At 37.2% G+C, this 21,658-nt stretch overlaps 1 protein-coding gene across 4 annotated transcripts in view; it reads right to left on the bottom strand.

The window, feature by feature from the left end:
• Positions 1 to 12,634: 12,634 nt before the first annotated feature.
• The window catches only part of PAPOLA (poly(A) polymerase alpha), a 43,899-nt gene continuing 34,875 nt past the window's right edge, over positions 12,635 to 21,658 (bottom strand). Inside the window, exons 17-22 of one of the 4 annotated variants that reach the window (XM_068148879.1) lie at positions 20,992 to 21,134; positions 19,743 to 19,840; positions 18,831 to 19,051; positions 18,423 to 18,485; positions 17,151 to 17,225; positions 12,635 to 14,771 (exon numbers count right to left, since the gene is read on the bottom strand). In XM_068148879.1, the coding sequence (XP_068004980.1) occupies positions 14,676 to 14,771; positions 17,151 to 17,225; positions 18,423 to 18,485; positions 18,831 to 19,051; positions 19,743 to 19,840; positions 20,992 to 21,134 (696 nt within the window). In that variant the 3' untranslated portion in view covers positions 12,635 to 14,675. Of the gene's footprint in view, positions 14,772 to 17,150; positions 17,226 to 18,422; positions 18,489 to 18,830; positions 19,052 to 19,742; positions 19,844 to 20,991; positions 21,135 to 21,658 lie in introns of all 4 variants that reach the window. The other 3 variants (XM_068148876.1, XM_068148878.1, XM_068148877.1) reach the window with 3 other exon arrangements.

Below are 21,658 nucleotides of genomic sequence, written 5' to 3'. Positions count from 1 at the left end.
TAAAGCAAATACTGTGTGAAAGTCTAGATTTCATTTTTCCTTTCCAGTATGCCCACAACATCCTGTTTATTCAACTTCCTCCTACATATTAGAAAACAATCTTTCTCTCTTAAAAGCAGAGATGACAACTAAAATGTAGTTCTTTCTTTGCTGTGAGATTTTTAAATCACCAATTCTTTTGACTCACTTGAACTACAACGGTTTCTAACCAAGATCAGTACTCTTATTTCAGCCAATTTACAGCTCTTGGAGCTACTTCTTTCATGATAGAAGTATCTAGAGCCTGATGCATAACTCTGTGTTCCTATGAACAAAAGGATTTCTTTATAACTTTTGTCAATATTCTGCTGATTGCTAGTTCGGTAGCAGATGTGCTATGCGTAACGGTGCATACACAAGAAGTAGTTGCTAATCCCTAAATGAACTTCTAATCTCTAAATATATACAGGATAAACTATCTAAACTCAATTTAGCAACTATGCTATTAAATCTACCAAAATCAATGGCGAAAGTATATTGTTAAAGCCAGCACCTGTTAGCAGAACCCAAAGAATCTTAATAAAACAAAACACTGCTAACCTTAGATTAAAATAAATCAGGTAGAGTTCTACATAGATTAATTTTTATTATCAGTGCATCTTGATCCTCCACGTCTCCATTTCACAAGTGCATGCATGCAGTTTCAAACCACTCTGGTTTTGTTAGCGCTACACTCTGTCAGTCACAATTCGTTGCAGAGAAATGAGTTGTCATCAGATCAGACTTTTCAACTGCGTATGAATACAGATGGGGCCATTATGGGATTTAAGAGAAAATCACAAAAGAAAAGAAGGTAGTGTCATCTGCTGGTTGGATTACAAAATCTGGAAGAACAATTTATGGTGCAGAGGTTCCTGCTGCACCACCAATTCCCTTTGTGACCCTGGTACACATCTGGATGCAGCACCTGAATATCTTAATTTATTAAATGAGAGCATTTTCATCTTCATTCACAGCCAGGCTCATGCCGGGGCCATCAGCTCCTCAGCAATGATCCCTCCTGTCCCTAGACTTTACAGAGGAAAAGGTAGGGATGCTCAAGGGCAAACAGGAAGACCCCCTCTTTATCACTCAACTGTCTCTGGAACAGGTTTCCCCCAAGAGGCTCCATGACAGGCCATTGCCTTCCTATTTATCTCCCCAGACTGAGGTGAATCCTCAGAGCCATGTACAACTTATGCGCAGTCTTGAAACAGTGGATGGGCAGCAGGGACTCAAATTTGTTACACAAATGATCTCTTCCCATTTAATCTATGGGTTTAATCCATGGGTAAACTCTCCCAGCCTAAGAGGCTGAGGGGAAAGAAAAATCCCTCCTTCTATTCCTCCTTGCAATTCTTTTTATTAGCATTGGAGGAGAATATCAGAGGATCACAACAATAAGAAGCCAGTTTATTTTTTCATTGGAAATGGTGCTGAAACTTGGTGCAAGGAAAAGCTTGTAATGTCTTACAACGACACACAACCTGTAAGTACTGGAAAATAAACATTGCCTACTTTGCAGCTACTAAATGCATCTTCCATTTAATAGATACCTGACCAAAAATACCTGGACACATCTTTTTTATTTCCACACACATACTTCTTAATATAGGTAGCTGTCTGCAAAGGTGGTAAAACTAAGTACATAGAGACCAAGAGGGAACAAGTTACGCTCTGATCCACAGACCAGATGAGTTCTGATATTATCTGCATGGTGAATACTGCCTTCTGTGGCAGTCTGGAAAGTTTTCTTCTACTTTCCCTGCACTCCCTTGTCCATACTTATTTCTTTTCTCAGAACAAAGATCATCCAGTATTAGATGTATATCACAGACTCCAAAAAATTCCACTTTTCTTCAGCCTCTAGGAGCATTATTAAAGAACTGTTAGCTTTGCACAGCTTGGTTTAAAGTATAACAAAATCTCCAACAAAATTGTTGATCAACTTGGCAGTTGCATGTGGAAGAACACAATCCCAACTCAATAAAAGCAAAGGGCTATAGCTTGGGAGCAGAGGATGGACAGTTGCCACAGAGGTGCATTTTCAAGATGCATTTTGTGGCATCTGCCTACATTTTCCTCAGCTTATGCTCATGTTATTGTTTTAGTACCTTGGGAAAATTGTTACAAAATCAACACTTTTTTTCCTTTAAAAGAAAAAGAAAGAAAGAAAAAATAAAGAAAAAAATATAATTTTAAAAGAAGAGGCTATGCATATGCAAAGTTGATTCAAATGCTTTCAGACCGCACCATAGAAAAGCTGTGGCCTAGTTTTTGAAATACATATTTCACTTTATTTTGCACACAGCTGGGTTTATATTGGCACTCACACTAATATGCAAAATGCAGTATCTTGTATTCATGAATGACTCTTTATAAAATGCCAGGAGGGCACCTGCTTTCTTTTCTTTAAATGTGTATCATGACAAAGAAGAAGCCTGTATTAATGGCCAACTTCCAGCTCTGACCACAGCCTGGGGGGATTTATGCCAGCTGTACACAGGTTTGGAAGTAAACAACATGCCCCGGTCAAAAGGAGTTTCTTACACTCCACGGAAAGAGACTGCTAATGAGATGCAACATACTGAAGGAGGGAGTGCACATCCACACTAAATCTGCACAGAGCTCTTACAACTGCGCACATCCTGTTCCTATCCACTATGTAAGTCCAGTATATTAAATGCATCATCCAGTCCTTGTAGCACCACTGTAGAGAGAGTAGCTAGATATTAAACATTTTCCAGTTCTGAGTAGTTCTCAGGGCTCAGGCTCCATGGCTAGCAGGGCATTAGGCAAGCTAAAGTAGTGGGATCTCTTCCCCCCCCCCCCCCCCCTTTTTTTTTTTTTAATTAAAAAAAGGGAAAAAAAAAAAAAAAAGGATGAATTGCATCTCAGTGGTTTAACAGGCAGGCTATTGAAATGACAGCTCATCGTAAGTTGCTTTGTCTACCATCTAAATCTGTCAGGATCTGTGTGCATTGCACTTCAGATTATGATGGAAAACTCATCTCTTAGGATTTCAAAAAAAAAAAAAAAAGAAAGAAAGAAATTAGAATAACATACATGAAACAGCTCTATTGAGGAAGGATTTTCTTTAATGTAAAGTCAATTAAACATATACTTAGGAAAAATTCTAAATGAGATATGGAAACCAAACATTAAATGAATTTCATAGACATTTGCACTGCTGCTTAGAACTTCAAATACAAATTTTTTTAATTAGACTGAGGTATACTCATTAGGTGGACATATTATAAAAAAAGCCTATGAGCCTGTTCAAAATGTATTTCAGTCTTCCTAAATTAAATTTATTCAACTTCCACTAGACCAAGTTGCACAAGGTCTCATCCAGCCTAGCCTTGAACACCTACAGAGAGGGGGCAACCATTACCTCCTCCTGGGGCAACCAGTTCCAGTGTCTCACCACCCTTATTGTAACTTCTCTCTAATATCTAGTCTAAATCTGCCCTCCTCAAGCTTAAAGACATTCTTTCTCATCCTATTACTACAAGCCCTTGTAAAAAGTCCCTCCCCAGCTTTCTTGTAACTCCCTTCTGGAAGGCTGCTATAAGGTTTCACCCAGAGCCTTCTTTTCTCGGGGCTGAACAGCCCCAAGTCTTGCAGCCTGTCCCCATTGAAGAGGTTCTCCAGCCCTTTGATCATCTTTATGGTCCTCCTCTGGACCTGCTCCAGAAGCTTGTCATAGACAGTTGCTATCTTAGACACAGCTCCATGTCCTTCTTATGCTGGGTACACCAGTACTGGACACGGTACTCCAGGTGGGGTTTCAAGAGAGCAGAGGGGCAGAATCATGCCTGTCATTCTGCTGATCATGCTTCTTTTGATACAGCCTGGGACACAGTTGGCCTTCGGGGCTGCAAGCTCATATTGCCAACTCATGGTGTATTTATCATCCACAGACACTCCCAAGTCCTTCCTGAGACTGCTCTCAAACCACTCCTTGCTGTGTCTGTATTTGTGCTTGGGATTGTCCAGGTGTAGGATCTTGCATTTGGCCTTTTTGAACTTTATGAGGTTGTCTTGTGTCCACCTCTCAAGCCTGTCCAAGTCCCTCTGGATGGTATCCCTTTCCTCCAGCGTGTCAACCAGATCACACAGCTTGGAGTCATCCACAAACTTGCTGTGGGTGCACTCTGTCCCACTGTCCACAACACTGACAAAGATGTTAAACAGTACAGGTCCCACTCCTGACCTCTGAGGGACACCACTTGCCACTGGTCTCCATTTGGACATTGAGCCATTGAATGCAACTCTAAGTGCAGCCATCCAGCCAATTTCTCATCCAGCATACTGTCCATCCATCAAGTCCATACTTTAACAATTTGGTGATCAGGATATCATGCAGGACATTGTCAATAGCTTTACACAAGTCCAGGTAGATGACATCAGTTGCTCCTCCCTTATCCACTGATGCTGTAACTGCATTATAAAAAGCCACCAAGTTCATGAGGCATGATTTGCCCTTGGTGAAGCCATGTTGGTTAACACCAATCACCTCTTTTCATTTTCTGCATGTCTTAGCAAGGCATAATCTTCATAATCTCATCAGGCACAGAGACTTGCCTATAGTTTCTGGGGTCTTAAAAGACATTAAGAGACACTAGGTAACCTCATGAAATATTAAACAAACAGAACTACAGTTTTGAGTAATGACTTTTTTGGTTTAATTCTTTCACTGGGCGGGTTGTGTGAAGCAGATAGTCCTGTATTTTTGCAGACTAGTAATGACTCAAACTTGTACTAAAGCTCTGGCCCTCATCAGAACGTGACCTCAAATTATTCGCTGTCTCTCACTTCTCAGTGTGAAAGTTTGGTTGTCATTTGCATTCATCCAGAAGAATCTCACTTAAACCTGGGAACTAGACTAGGGAGTCAGGTAGTTAGTTTTCTACCTCTTAGCTTACTTGCTGAATTACTAGGCGACCTTGGCCATGACAGCTGCTCTGTATCTTCATTCACCCATCTAAGCCACATCTATTATATTTATTTAGCTCATAGGGGCATCGAGAGGCTTAATTAATGTTTGCAAAAAGCTTTGAGATCATCAGATGAAAAGTGCTTATATAAGTCCAAAATATTATAAAGTCAATGAGAAAAAGAAATGGATAGGTGCCAGAGGAGACAATTGGACAAACAGCTTCTCCTATCATCATTGTCCATATTTCTGTTTCTAGTTTATCAGTGGAAATATACACGGCTGTTTAAATAAAGTCTCATGTGTGTTCCCCTGTGTACAGAACCAGTCACCACAGTTTGTAGATTGAAAACAGTTACAAAGCAGTAAAAGAACTCTTGGGAAGACATACTTCACTTCCAAACAGAAGTCCTACCTCCAGAGTGGTTCTATATAGGAAAATTCCCAGTGACAGAAGCATATACATGGAATTTGATTTAACATTTTTAAATACTGTAATTTTTTGATCACTGGACATTGGGAAGGACTTTCCTTTGAGTGTTTTATGAGGAAGTGCTTGAATTTAATATCTACAAGCACATAACAAGTGTCTACAAAAATTAAATACTCCCCTTTCTCCAGGGATCCTAATGCTATAGCATCTAGATCATTGCTATCAACCTCTTCCTTAAGGAATTAGAAATAACTCCAAGATCCCAAATAAACCCTATTCCTTGGCTGATGGAATCCCCAGCAGAAGACATTGTTTCCATCTTCAGCCTAACCTGGTGATAAGCAGTCTTGGCTTAAAAATACTCACAGAAGTTATCAAAGATACTGCACTATCCTACTCCAGCCAGGAACAGGCCAGTTGAAGATGTATTTGCCTGATACCAGGCCTACCCCTTTCCACCTACCCCATATAGCCTTTTGTATTCATGGGGTTTAATTGCAACTTGTCTCCTAGAAACCAAGGTTTTAAGCATGCTTGTGTGGGAGGGGAAAGCACTCTGTGGACCTGTTCAACAAAAATACACCTAAAGCAGAAGATGAGGCCAAGCTTTAGTTACTTTTGAGGGGCCTTTGCTACAGATGGGCTCAGATAACATGAAATAAAAATACATGGATAGCAATCAAAGCATTATTGGCAATTGTTCAGACTTGTTAATGTAGCAGATATAAGCATTAACTCCAAGCTACATTTAGTCTTTGCTGCCTCAATTTAGTCCTCCAGGTGGAATATACAGTAGCAGGAGTTTTTTCAAAATATCAGGATTACTTAGAAGAGTGATGGAAGTAAACAACAAAAAACTGGAAGGTCTTCAGAAGATTTGAAGGGAAAGGGAATTACCACAGGGTACATCCTATTCACTAGTTCAAAATTGCTTTTCCTTAAAAAAAATAAAACCTTTACACTTACCATTGTGAAGAACCTAAACACAAACCATAAAGAGACTCATATGATAATGACTCCCCTAATTTTCAGACAAGTTTCCCTATGAAAGCAAGTGGAGCTTGGGCAAGTAGGAAAATTCCTAAACTGTAAAAATTGAAGGCAAGTCTTTCAATGATGTCCTCACCACTTTGTTTTTTTTGTTTACAGGGTGAGATAGACTACATTACTAGTTTGCACTGGCAGAAGGTGAACACTTTGTGCAGCCCAAATTTATTTCCAGGTATGCTTAATACGCATTGTACCAATATATCAGTGACCTATAAAGCTTGCAGACAGAAAGAAGTCAACAGGATTAAATAGCTGATAATCAGAATAGCAAACAGCCATACAGCTTTTATGATCTAAAACTCTACTTTTTTCTGGGGGTGGAAATCACCACATGCAGGTTTCTGTGTGTATATATTAAACAACAAACCAACCAACCAACAAAAAACCACCAACCAACCAAGAATGGGCAAAATAGGATGCAGTATGTCTCCAAATAAAAACAGCACCAACTTGCCCAATTGTGTTGTATTCTTCTGCTGGAAGACACTTCTAATAGCATGTACAGGAACCTTTCTTCTTTCATGTGATGCCCTTAGAACTAATTTACAACAGGATACAAAAATGACATATCTGATACAAAACAGAGATTGAAAAACTAGTGTGTAACATTCAAGTAGTGTGTGATTCATGTTTAGAGTAGAATCCAATGGAATAGTTTTGAGGTATCTTCTACATGAAAATTTCAAGACATTCTCAAATGTCTGATAATCATTAATCTCATTTCATATACAAGAAGGTTGAAGCAAACAGTCAATAGCCCTGTCGAGGTCATGTATACACAAGTCAGGAACAGAATTCACGTTTGGGTTTGCTGTGAGCTAGTCTTTATAACAAAGACCTTCATATCATAGCAATGAGTTATACTTAGGGCTGGTTTGCTTGCTTATATGTTAGATGTGATTTCTTCTCATACAGCCACATAAAGGTACTCTTTAAATAGTATGGCCATGACTTCTTTCATGTATGAGGAACTAAACCACTAGAACTATTTTATAACCGGAAACATCCCACAGCATCAAAAAGAGTTGTTACAGCTGAAGAAGGCATTGATAACGTGGAAAAGATGATGGAATGAACAATTTAGTCTCATAATTCTCAAAAAAATTTGTGGTCAGGTAAGGCATTCAGTTTGACACATAACAAAGGGTACTGAAAATAACAATGAATAATCTGAGGTAATCTAATACATTAGTATACTAGAACATGAGAGTAAAAAAAGGTAAATCACCTAAACTTTAAGCAAAGTATAAATGTACATCCATAATGAATGTTCAGATTATCTTTGAGAAACTAATGGGCCAGAAAGGAAGGGGGGGGGGGGGGAAATCAACATACTGCAGAGATTGCAGTAACTGAGAGTGCGACTTCCATGCACTTTTTAAAATACAGTCCATAGCAAGATGAAAAAGTATACTTTCAGCTTAAAAAAAACCAAACAAACCCAACCACACCAAAAAAAAACCCCAAACAAAACCCCACCAAACAAGACCACTCCCATTTCAACTTTATCTGCAGAGAGAACATCTGGTGGGCTTCTAGCTAGAAAGGTCCTATTCAGAGTCAGCACGACAGAGACGAGACAGAAACACACACACACAGAATCACAGAATCACCAAGGTTGGAAGAGACCTCAAAGATCATCGAGTCAAACCTGTCACCACAGACCCCATGACTAAACCATGGCACCAAGTGCCACATCCAATCCCCTCTTGAACACCTCCTTTGAAACAAACATGAGTGAATTAGCTTATACTACTACATTAAAAAAAATTAAATCTTCTTAGATTCTTATAACCAGTCAGTTGACAAGACTCTTCAGAATGGAACCTCTATTTACACAAAATTTCAGTTTTGTAAGTCTTAAAGTTTGCATCGTGACTGAGGCTACTCAAGAATCTCCATTTCCTCTGTGCCTACAGCAATTACTGGAATAACATCACTGCACCAGTACTTTTATTCACAGCACTACAACAAAACAAGACTTCATCCCTACCTGGATCAAAAGCTCACAGAAAAGAACTCCTTCTCTTTGTATTTTGTTGTTGGGGGCGGGGGTTGTGTTTGTTTTGAATTTCTTTAGAATGAAAAGGAACACATAGATAGTACTTTGCCTATAAATTAATACATTATTTAAACATTCCAATCCAGTTTAAAAAAAAAAAACCAACAGTATTTGTACAATTTGTCCACAGAAAATGATCTAGCACCACCTAAATGTTGATCTTTCTCTTGTAAGTACATTTGAAAACAAAACACTCAAGTGTGGGCTGCTGAATTTGCTTTTTAAATCATTGTTCTTGATTTGGGTTGTGAGGATCTTCGTATTTCACTGGATGCTAAAAGAGGAAAAAAATTAGGTCCTCCAGGATGAGATACTGCATTTATTGGTCATAATGATCATTAGCATATAGAAAATCCACACAGTGTTCTGGATGAAGAAACAGTAAGAATAATCACTAATAATTCTAATATACTGCATGAGCAGATGGCCCAAACTAGCAAATGTTTTATCAGTCTTTGTGTTTTTTACATTGTGATGGGTAAAAATTACACATGATAAACTGTGGCTGAATGAGTGATTCCATTCATCACACTGGGCTTCTCTTATTCCAACCATGTGACTGAGCTGAATCAAGTTTATGACATCTTGGCAGGGAGAGATTCCTACAGAAGCTAATGTCTGCACTGAGTACATGAATAATACATTTACTCCCCATAAAAGCAAAAAAATGTTAAGAACAAGGGATTTCTATTTCACTTCATTGAACCAGACCACAATGAAGTATTTTTGAAGACCCAGCAGATCATTCACAAAATCTCACATCTACTCAAGCCTTTATACTGCTGCTGAAATTGCATGTGTTCAGAAGAAGCTGTAAAGTTTTTAAAAAATGGTGAGAACCCTAAATAAAGGAAATCTCACTCTGAGAACACAGGCTAAAAACCTAATAGAAATCCATACAAGCTGCAGACTCCTCTCCCCACACACTGAACAGGCTTGGCACGGCGTCCAGGCATGGCCAGCTCTCTGCTGGGGGCAGCGTTCTTGGCTGTGAAGGCAGAGCATGCCCTCTGTCACTCATGGCGAGCAGTCCTGTCCAACTGTCTCTTTTCGACAACTTTATCATCAATCTCTTTATTAACAGCTCCACTGCAGACTGAGAATGCAAACAAGGGCAGTGCGCATGCCAGATTTCTGGAAGGCACACAGCACCAGACACCATGCAGGGCAGGGCTTCTGTAATGCTGCAGCAGAAGCTGTAGCACAAAACCCTTGCACGCCGTTTTAAGAAGTACCATGTCTATGATGTTTATTAGAACCAAACATCTAACTGGTGAAAGGTGAGGGAAAGTTACTCCTCAAATGTCAAAGATCCCTCCAGCTTTACTCAGTGCTGGTTGAAATGTCCAAGCAATGAGGAGGATGTGACCTAATGTTCCATTCAACTTTAATAAATATATTAGCATGTTAACCTGAAGCAAGTGTCACAGAACCTCAGAAAAGCTGAAAAGTTTGAACTGTAGATTTTAAGCATGTAAAACATTTACTTAAATAGGCTTATTGAGGATATCTATTTCTAAAAACAGAGTGCATTTATAAAATAGATGTGCTAGCTCACAAGACAGACAAAAAGACACTTGCACTTGTGAGAGGTCCAGTACCTGTGTGGGCCACAATTATTGGGCAGTTCAAATGCACTGGCTATTTTCTTAATTAAGTGTAGCTTTCCTTAGCCAACGAGTTGGGAGTTTTTATCCCTTTACATCCGTAGCAATTTTCTTCTTTATCCTTTCCTGTTACTTACCTAATTCCAGCTCTTATTGCAGGACAGTAATTTACTGCCAAACCCAAGCCTGGTAACATCAGAATACACCATTAAACAGGTTTTTCTCCAACCCATGAAATTTGACTTTTTCTAAATTCAGTATCTTTAGAGTCTATGAGGTAAAAATTTAATACAGTATGTAGGACATCACCATTCTTAGTTAATTTTAAACACTCCGTTACAGAGGTCATAAAATGCTGATGTAATTAAGAAAAACAAGAAAACCAAACCAAACCCAGTGAACAAAACAGACATGCTAAATAGGAGCTGTGATCAGGTTACTTCATTAAGTGCTGGAAGAAGGAAAAAAGTTACTTGGAGATGGCATTGAAAAATTTACTCAGAACAATACAAATGCCCAAACTTTATTAAAAAAACCCACATTAATTTAATATCCAAAAAGCAGATGGGACATCCCTCAATGGTTAATCAAATTACCTTTTTAATAATAAAACATGCTCTCTGAAGTTTGATATCCAAGTTTGCATTCTTTTGGTGATGATAGCAGCAGATGTTAGATGTTTGTAGGTATTTCAAATTATTAGTTTGAACTTTGTAGACGTATCAAACTGCATCTGCCTCTATCAACAAATCCAAAATGGTTTGTTTCTATTGAACAGATCCTTAATTCCAAGATATGAAAATTAGAAAGGCTTATTATGGAGGTTTTTCCAGTATGAACACTGGATCATTGAAAAAGTGAACCTAGCTAGTATTTAGCTTATATGTGTGTATACAAACATTTGTAGAGCGTACTACCACCACCTGTGTATTTTTTAGGGACAAAATTTAGGGCATTTTTCATCCCCAACGACGAACGGAGATTAAACACCACAAAGCTTTTATTTACAAAATTACAAAACTGATGGCAGGATCACTTTAATCTGTGAAATGTACAAGTCTTTTTTTAAAAAAGAAACCATACTCTGCTTCCTCAGTAACAGCAAAAATCACAGTAGTTTTCCCTTGCATTTACACTACTACTGGCTCAGTAATACTGAGTGCGTCCTCGCTATACTGAATTATTTGTGGTTATTCGAGTGAAGAACTCCATTTTAAGTTTTACTGTTGATTAAGGTATACTTATTAAGGTATATTTACTAACAATTAATATTTATCACTACACAGTTACTATATACTTTTAGGTACAAGGTTCAAGATTTTGCAGTTCAACAACAACAAAAAAAAAGCACTAAGGAACAGCATGCTCACAAACTACCTACCGCAAGAAGGACAACTTCAGCTAAAACTCATCAACTCAAATGTCTAATTCAAATCAGTATGTCTCAAGCCATCTGTTAGAACCATGGCTTATTAATGTTAATTATTTGGCTACAACAGTAATTTTCAGCTTCTTGTTTGCAGATCCTCGCAAGTCCGTGAACTTATTTCTGGAGGTTCATGACGGGTAACTCAGAAAAAAAGCCTACTGAAGCCTATTGCCAGTGGATTGAGAAACACTGAACAGAAATTTGTATATCTTACTAGCAGATTTTTATTGGTCAAAGAAAATAAAGGAGGAATTAAAGTCATAAATAACATCAGCTGTGATGAAAGGGAGATGGAGCGGGTAAGACATAAAGATGATGAATCTGTTCTAAACAAGCCATGCCATTGCATGCTGTGAAAAATATATACAACACAAAGGTCTATTGTTTTAGGCAGGGTAATTATAACGTGAAGACCATAATCATCAGTGGGTTTAGCAGTTAGAGAAATTTTAGTCAAAAGGAAGCTACTTATTAAAGTTACTCACATCAAGCATTTGGAGGATTGGGCTCATGCTGATACAAAGATCAATCAAGTGATGCACAGCTACTTGCAATTTTTACTTTTATTTCAGGGCAAGCTTACACTATTTGACAAGAAGAGAAATAGTGCCATCTGGTGACATAAGAAACAGTCACTCGCAATAAAAGCAAGTGTAAGAAACCCAAACTGTTACAGCTAATGTTTTTAAAAACGGAATACAAACTTCCCAAGAAAACAACCTAGCCTCCAATTTTTAATGCACACATTTCTTCTGGTTTTGTCAGCTTTTAAGAATTTTAAGATTGTGAAAGGGACTCCTAATCAGGAGACAAGGAACGGACGATCTTAGGTTTCATTTTTTTAATCTTTTTGGCAATACAAACTCTGCCCCTGCCAAGCCACTGTACAATCCACAACCTTTTCTTTTAGCAGACTAGAACTCGACACCCAGATGAGTGTTACTCCCACTTCCTATATTTAACATTATGTTTATTTAGAGAACGTATATTTACGTACCATTTCTTTTAAGCCACACCGTGTTTTGTAGAAAATTTAGAGCCAAGTTTGAATTGAGAGCAAAATCAATTTTATACATTCAGAAAAAGCAGACAACTATGGGATTGTGCTGTTTTTTATTGTGTTTTCAATGGAGAAATACATCATCTGTTTACAAAATAGCTCTTGAAAAATACAAGGAGTACAGATACTATAAAACAAAGCAAACTCCAGTCATGAGACACTACGTACATCATGCGAAAGCAACAGTCTGATCTCCAGGTTATGAAAATTAGAATTAAAAAGTCACTATACAGAAAGGTTCCAAGTTTCCAGCTTGGCAAAACTTGGGTGCAGTTACATGAAACGTTTAATAAAATGAAAAAGATCTTCTGATGTGTAAACAAAATGACAAGACTAAATTTGTGCCTGGCAATTTCGATCTAAACTCCATAGCTACACAAAATACACAGACACCTTGTACACTTCAACTGTTAATATAACCTTCTTTGGGGGGTGGACAACAGCAGGCTGCACAGGGCAAGGAAAAGAGAAATATTGTATACTAGACATCTTAGACAAATGGCAAAAAAAAAACCCTTCAGTTACTGCACAGCCTAAGTAAAAGATAAGCTACACTCTGACTTTGGAGAATTAATTTAGAAGGATAAGGGCAAGAGTGTAAGTAATTTAACATGAAAGATGCACGTGTAGTAGGATGAAGCACAATGGGAGAAGGGAGTTCATAAAACATGCTAATCAAAGTATGGGAAGTATGATTTGACACCCTACATATTTCAGACTTAAGTAATAGTAACATGAAGTTTGTTATCTACATCTGTTATTACTGTTGGTATCCTTCATGTTCCTCAAATACTGCTGTTCTTTGCCATGAGAGATTTAGTTCTTTCAAAAGAAAAGGTTGTTACTTTTTTTGATACGACTACAACAACAAAAAAGTAGGAGTAGGAGTAAGTTTACTAGATGGCAAGTGCTTACTAGAAATGTGACTTTTAAAAATTCAGTGTTACTCAGTAGGTAAAACTATTTCTGATGAACCACCTAAAAATAAAGAGGTTAAAATTCTTAGGGAAAACTTTTTTCTTTTATTTAAAATCTGAAACTTTTTAATGCATACAGGACTTTCATGGAGTGTACAAAAATCATCTTGGATTTAGTGACTCAAAGGCCATCAACACAGGTGTTATATTTCACAGGCACACAGGATGTAATTAACCACTTCAGTCAAGGGACAAATTTTTTCATTTGTGCCTACAGGCCACAAGGTATTATGATTAGGTAAGGGGGAACCCAAATGAGTACATGGCTTGCTTTTATTTTGTATAAATAACTATTGTCCTATATGGTGGATACAAAGCTGCAAAAAACCTCTCCATAGTGAACGCAAAAGCTTTTCCCAATAAAAAGGGATGAAAAAGGGAATAAGTAGTTTGATTAGCTCCAAAAAAAAGTTTATTTGCTGTTTGATTGCTGATCTGTATGCACTTTAAAACAACCCTATAAATAAAAGTAGAACACATCTTAATCATGTCCCACTAACAACAGAACTTCCCAATTACTTCCTCAACTTATGTCCTATAACCTCAAGATCTGACATTTCATTTGAAAGGCTTACTGCTGCTTGATGACAGTTGAACTAGATATACTATACACTTTGTGTTCAATGTACAGTATATCACTGAACTTCATCCAATTTGCAGATTACTACTGAAGAGACTCTTCGATAAAACAAAAGTTTCAGTTGAAGATCTAAAATTACTCCAATAAAAAAAAAAAGTACATAAAAGTGTGTTTAAGGGATTCTTATGCCAGTTTTATCTCAATTTTGAAACAATGCATCAAACAAATTCAATTAGAATGTCAAATATGGCTACAAATAGCGTTCATGTTTTTAAAGGCAGTAATCCTTCAAAATATTTAATACAACTGTTGCTAACACATTAATTGTACTCCTGGCTTCACATACTAACCTGGACTTCCAGTCAAGTGGTGGTATTAGTCCAGAAAGGGAAGTGCACAAAATATATCTAAATCCATTTGCGATTATGTTCTAGTCTTGCACCCTCCGTTCTTTTTTTCTAGCATTAGAAGACAACAGGTTGAGTTGGCAGGTACTGTTTATGGACCCCTGAGGTTGTTTTTACCGGTTCAATCTCAATTTTATTGAATTCTTGATAACAGGAATAGGATTTGCAGGGAGAGCAGGAATATCTGAAAGGTCTGTACTGGGTGTTTTCTGAAAAGAGAAGAAGTTTGGTTGTATTTTAACTTTTTAAATATAGAAAGAAAAGTGCTGTAGTAATTTGCACTTGTTTTCACAACCGAGATCTTTAGAGGATATTTTAGGAGTATACCAAGATACCAATAATTACAGATTACAAATATAGATGCAGGTATTTCCTTTGTCTACACCACCATTATTAGGGAAAATTTACACAAGAATCTTTTTCATGGTGTACATTTCTTTTTTCTACAACTAAGAAATTAGGAAGAGCTGCAGATAAGGCTGAGCCTACTAATAACCTCTATTACCATAAGACATACTATTCACATAAGGGTGTTTGATTGGTGCCCTCTGATCTGCATGCTGAGTATTTTAAAAAAATTCTTTGAAGTACTCAGTGTGAAGCCTCAGCCCCTTACAGACAAAAGATGAAAACTGTCACCAATGTCAATACAGTCCTATTTCAGCCCATTTAAAAGCTCTTTACAACTTTTCATATTGGTTTAGATATACATGGAAAAAGTGTGATGAAATCTGAAACAGCGCTATGACTGTGTTAGGAATTTCACTTTGAAAATAATCTGTACACATTTTTCTCTTAGAGGAGTTAAATCCCATTCAGCATATGTAAATTAAAAGCCAAATAAAAGAAAAACACAGAAAAGGAACACACTCAGGATTCAGTGTAATTCACTTATTTCTCACGTGTTTAACAAGCCTTTATTGTTGGCCATTGGAGTGGTTTGTTGTGGTTGGTTTTATGGCTTTTTTGGGGGAAGGGTGTTTTGTTTTTTTTTTAAACTGAAGTATTTCTCTTCCACTGGGACAGATTATTTACTATTCCAATAACCCAGATATTAGGCATTACTTCCCATGATTTATCCTAAAATGCTTCCTGATGTTATAAATATGCAAAATTAATATAAAGTACCTTTGATACATGGGGGAAATACCACTAAAATGGCTGTTCTTAATTGCTTTATTAGAAAGAAATCAATTGAGTTAACACTGACTGGTACAGGAGAAAAGCACAAACCAACAAGGACTCCCAGCAAATTAGCTTTAATCTCCCTCCTCCCACCAGCCCAAGTAGCCCACTCTGGTTGGTGCTGACCAGCAGCAAGCTGGTTTATATGAGTTAGTTTCTGTTATTTCCTGCAATATGAACAGTGTTTCAAACAGAGCCAACAAGAATATTAAAAGACAACAGAAGAGGCCACCATTCTTTTCAGTTTGCAGACTTCTGGTATACAATTAGTACTAGCCACAAAGCCTCATATAATCATTCCTTAACAACAGAAGAAATAAAACTTGGTGTAAAAAATTTCCCTGAAGCAGTTTAGAGTGCCCACATAACATTTGGTGGTTTTGCCAAACAATTTTGGTGCCTTTATTCGGTACTGCTCATAGTTTGGAAAGTTTGGTAACAAATACCATGAGTAATGTTGCAGTATCTCCTTTTTCAAACAATACTTTTACTACATATAATTTAGTGAGTAAAATATTCATTAAATGCCTTGTGATAGTGAAAATTGAGCAGTAGAGTACTAAGAGAAGCTTATAAATGCTAGTAAAACAAAGATGTGTTCTCTAAAGTTGTGACAGTATTAGGAACAAAAATTCAAATGAATGCCATAGAATTCTTAATGTTTGTTTTTCTAGACCTCCTTACAGTTTGTAATACCTACAGTGAATCAACATAGAAGCAATGAGATTGGAAAAGACCTCAGAGATCATCAAGCCCAACATATCGCCCGTCATCTCATGACTAACTAAACCATGGCTTCAAGTGCCATGTCCAATCCTTTTTTGAACACCTCTAGGGATGGTGACTTCACCACCTCACTGGGCAGCCCATTCCAATGGCAAATAACTCTTTCTGTGAAGAACCTTCTCCTCACCTCAAGCCTGAACTTCCCCTGGCACAGCATGAGACTGTGTCCTCTTGTTCTGTTGTATAAAAGACTACCGCTGCTCTCTCATACCCAGTGTCAGAATCTGAAGTTATGCTTTCGACTTTATCAACCTCTATTAGGATATCCTTGAGCAGCAGCTATTTAAAGCATTTTTTCCTTGTTAGAAAGGATTATTCTGTGATGTGCAAAGCACAAAGGAATAAACCAAGGCCCTTACTTTGAAGGCACAATTCAGAAGAGCGAATCCAGCTTCGGTCAGTTTGTATGGCAAGCCATACATGCTTAGCTACAATGCACATTCAATAAGATCAATGACCATCTAAAACACAAAAATTGTGACAGTAACAAGCAGCTTTCCATACAGTGGATTTATATTTAAAATTATACATTATTTTTAATACCTGGACTCATTTTAATTTCAATGTTTTCACCATATATTAGTGTGAATAGAGAGGTGGTGCTTTTAAAAACATACCTGAGGAGCTTGCAGAGAAGTTGTCTGAGGAGTTTCTGTTTGAGAATTAACATTCGCTTCTGTCTCAGGTTGCTCCTAAAAACCCGAAAGCATTAACACAGTTACAGCACTTCCAATTACAAAAGCTGTTCATACACAACTCCATTAAGCAGAATGCCTTAAATTCTGCATGCACAGCAAAATCATAAGGCAAATATCTTGTATGTGCTGCTTGGACATCCCTCCTTTTCTAACATAGAAATCACCACACTGAAGAACGTAGGAATTTGACATCAACACAAGATAACATCACTTCTCCTTAGTCACTTGTTCAGCCACTAAACACTTTTAATACAGAATCCTATAGGAAAACACTGCTCATCATTCCACTCATTAAAGGGAAAAAGTCTAGTGTCAAGGACATGAAAAAGCTACTGTTGCAAATTCAACTGCTTTTCCGCTCCTTTCAACACTCTGCCTGAAAAGTTTTCCTGTTATATTAACCAGTTGAATTAGTTTCCTAGATGAACAGATTAATGTCAGAGACAGTTTCAGGTAAAACAATGAGACTTCATGGATAAAGCAGGACAGTGGTACATTTTAATGAAAACGGCCTGAAAATTGTACTGTTTAGTAAACCATACCCTAATGAAAAGATATGGAATTCAAATGGATATGCCCATGGTTATGTTAAAGAAGTTAGTTAATTCCTCCAGTTCCTTCCATTATATTAAGGCTGTAAGATTAAGAGTAGACTGACAACAAAAGCTAATAGGATCATCTATCTCTTTTAACATCATCTGCATCCAGAGGATCTGTTTTTGGCATTAGGGTTACAAGATAGCAGAAGGGTGCACTGGAATCTCTGGTAGCCCCCAAGAAGCATGCTCTAACTTCATACTGACTTCATAGTCAGAAACTAATTATTTACCATTATTTGAATTTTATTTTTTTTTTAATCTCAAAAGTTACCAAGACAGCACCTAACTAGGATTCTCAGCCCAACATGCAAAAATCCCAATGAGATTTTTTTTAAATGTAGACAAATCCCTGACCTGATTTACAAAATTTAATTATAACTACAACAATTAATTTTTTAGCTACACATAATACTGCGTGAATGGCCAGTAAAGGAATCACTGTCTTAAGTGACCATGGGCTCAGGCTCAGCGTCACTAGTACTACAATTGGTTTGTACAGTATCTATATAAACACTTAAGTCATTCCTAGAGGGGTAAACAAGGAAGAGTCCCAATTAATATTAGCAAAATGGTATGGTCTAGGCATAGATACCTTAGTTTCCATTTTTTCATGCTCATTCAAATCTGTACAGCTCAACTCTTCACTCATTTCATCCTGCTGAAATGCAAACCCAAAAAGATGTTATTAGTTGTAAGACTTAGCATGTTATACTAATAACCAACCAACCATAAACAACAAAATCACTTTTCAGACAAGTATTTAGAATCTAAGCATTTGTGCTAATGCAGTACATCTGTCATGTGATGAATATCGGCATAATAAAAGCACTAACACATAAGCAAGTTGAATACAAAAAGCAGCAACTCAATCAGAATAGAAAATACGTATTTCATTTAACAAAATATTTGAGACCTGGAATATGAGAATCAGCACTCTGCAGCTGAAATAATATTCAGAGTTTTGGACATTGCTATGTTATGATCTCAAAATCTCAAATACCTCTTCAATTTTCATTTTCTTGGGAGAATCTTCTTTATGGGGAGAAGACGTCCTTTTCACTGCTATGACAGGGCTAGGCATTTTTGTTGCAACATTTCCTGAAGTTCTCGGTGATGGATTTAATAGATACACTGGGGAAACAACTCTAGAGATGGTAGGCTTTGGTGGTGGAGAAATGGCTGGTTGTGTGGCAGTTTGAGGAATGCTTTCATTTGAAGTACCTATGGATAAATGAATTTTGAAAACTTCAATAACCAAGTATACACAACTGTTTCACTACAATCACTGGTATTTTTGATCTCTATTCAAAACCACTGGTTTCAAGTAGGCATCAAATGTCCAGGTAGAGGTACAAGCATCTTGTTTGGAAGAGCAGGTCTGCATACACAGTACCCATGTCAATGACACTCTGCTTGGTCTAATTAAACTTGCTTATTAGCAGAGTATACTAACCCAGACAAAGATCTGTGCTATTATTATTCTAGGTACCAAAAAAGGTTTTTCTGTTTCTGTACTCAGCCATATATATGCATTGATAAAGACTGCCTTAAATCAAATCCAAGAGCAATCTGATACTCCCTTTTTCGTCTGCACATGAAGTTTGTAATTTCTCAGGCTCAGATTATGCAATAACAGATATTAAGTCATCACAGAATATCAGACAGATCTGACATTCCATATATCCTTTTGAAAAGGGACAAATACAAATCCCTAAGAACAAAAGAACAAACACACACTGAAGCACAAGATATTCTGCCATGATTTCCAAAGTCCTAAAGAAATTAGTTACATCTGTGTATCAAGAAGAACATATTACAGCATATGTTAGAAGTGCTCAAACTGGAAGACACACTGTTTTATAAATGTTAAAAGTAAATCAACAGAAACAATACTCTATGGCAATTTCCTTACCCCCTGAGCTTTCACTGGAATTTATTTGTGGCACAGTGACTTCAGAAGCCTGTATGTTGGTCACAGATGATGCTGTTACAGCTGGCGCAGGACTGCTTCTGCTAAAACAGGAGGAAAGAAAAAAATCAAAATGCTGAACATTAGTAAAGCTATGATGCTGTACAATTTGCCTTTCACTACATCATACATGTGGCCAGTAACCATAGCTGATAGGATTTTACCAACATTACAGAGCAGTACTTACAATACTATGTTACAGGAGGAAGACAGAAATGAGCACTGAGAATCTACTGTCAAAACTGAGCAAAGGAAGCCATTTCAAGTATTTCACCTGAATAACTTCAGAAACAGTTTTTCAGATCAGTAAGAAGCTACATGAAAAAAGCCGAAATTTAAAGGCAGTATCTGCCTAAATAAAGTCCAAGGGAAAATTTAGCAATTTTTCTGAAGGATTGAATAAAACCAGCCTGGAGGAACTAGAATAGGAAGCCAGTTTACAATCCATGCACACTCTTAGGGCTATTTCAGTCTGGATTTCACAAGGAAAAACCTGGGATTACACATGACAAAAACGCCACTTTTTTTCCCCACCATCAAGAAACAGGTATGTATTATGTATCCAAAATCAACAGGTTTAATTTCCACTTCAAGTGTGACATCCTGGATGTCACAGACTTCTTTTAATAGCATGGTCAGTGGCATCAACTATTGGAAATGATTTACCAAGGAAGACTAACTAAAAGAGCACTTGTCAAAATGAATGACTAAATTTACAGAACTTAAGTATTTTATCCTACACAACATCCCATAGCTTACTTCTAATACTGCATGCTTGCAGGAAATTGATGTTAACTTTTCTGTGTATCAAATAGACAAACATGAGACTCTTGATACAGATTTTGATACAAAACTGGCATAATTATTCCTTGCTCTCACACCTCAATTATCTGCTCTTGACAGCCCCCTACTGCAGTGCCATTAATTTTTCACGTTGCCTCTTCCTCGCAAGCATCTTTCTCCAATCTTTATCCAACTTCCTATCTCCTTATCTGAAGCCCAATGCCATGCTCCCTATTCTCAAAATCTAACCCTGCTCTAGTGCTCAAACTAGAAATAAGAGTTTCTGCCAGCTCAAACATTCACACTTTGGTAACTGTACTATCTCGCATATGCAGCATTTGCTAAGTTTTTAACACAACTCACTCAAAACTAGAAACCACCAACAGGACTGAAAGTCTTCAATACTCACCCCTGAGAACTTCCGGAACTGTTCAATGGACTCGTCTTCATAGCACTAGTAGGTGAAGGCACAGACGTGCTGTTATCACTGTCCATAGACAAATCTAGGCTGCTGTCATTCAGAGCAGTCAACCTGATCCCTTCTGTCGAATGCTGCAATCCACATAAAAAATATTAGTCTCAAATTGTTTAATATTAAACTTAGGCAAAAATGCTAGCTGTAAAATCTGCAAAGGAAAACCAAACAAGGTGATTTAACAGCAGTAAGCTTTCACTGTTAACCAAGAATGTATGTGTGTCTTAAACACAGTTATATCTAAGTAGTTTTTAGGGGAAAAAAAAATCACCCTTGGAAGGTAAGACAATTAAAAAATGTAAAACAAATGAACAATTTCCAAAGACTTTTACATGTAAATAATCCACTACCCTTCAACTAAAAGCATTTAAATTTCCACATTCAGATTGTCTGTAGCAATGATGTTCAAAAACTAAGACAAACTGTTATTATATTTAATGATTGTTTTTTTCAGCTTAATTTCATTGCTTTTGTGGGCTTACAGATAGTGTTTTCATAAACTTCAAAGTAATCCTGATGCAGATCAAACCCACAATTTATACAAAGAATTGAGATACTCATTTGTACTTAGTAGGTAAGAAGAACCCTTCTCTGACATAGT

The sequence above is a fragment of the Melanerpes formicivorus genome, unplaced genomic scaffold, assembly GCF_026170545.1.
Source record: "Melanerpes formicivorus ecotype bairdi unplaced genomic scaffold, bMelFor1.0.p_v2 SCAF_17, whole genome shotgun sequence".
NCBI lineage: Eukaryota > Metazoa > Chordata > Aves > Piciformes > Picidae > Melanerpes > Melanerpes formicivorus.
The sequence above is the reverse complement of the archived record's forward strand: the minus strand, read 5'-3'. Positions and strand labels throughout refer to the sequence as shown.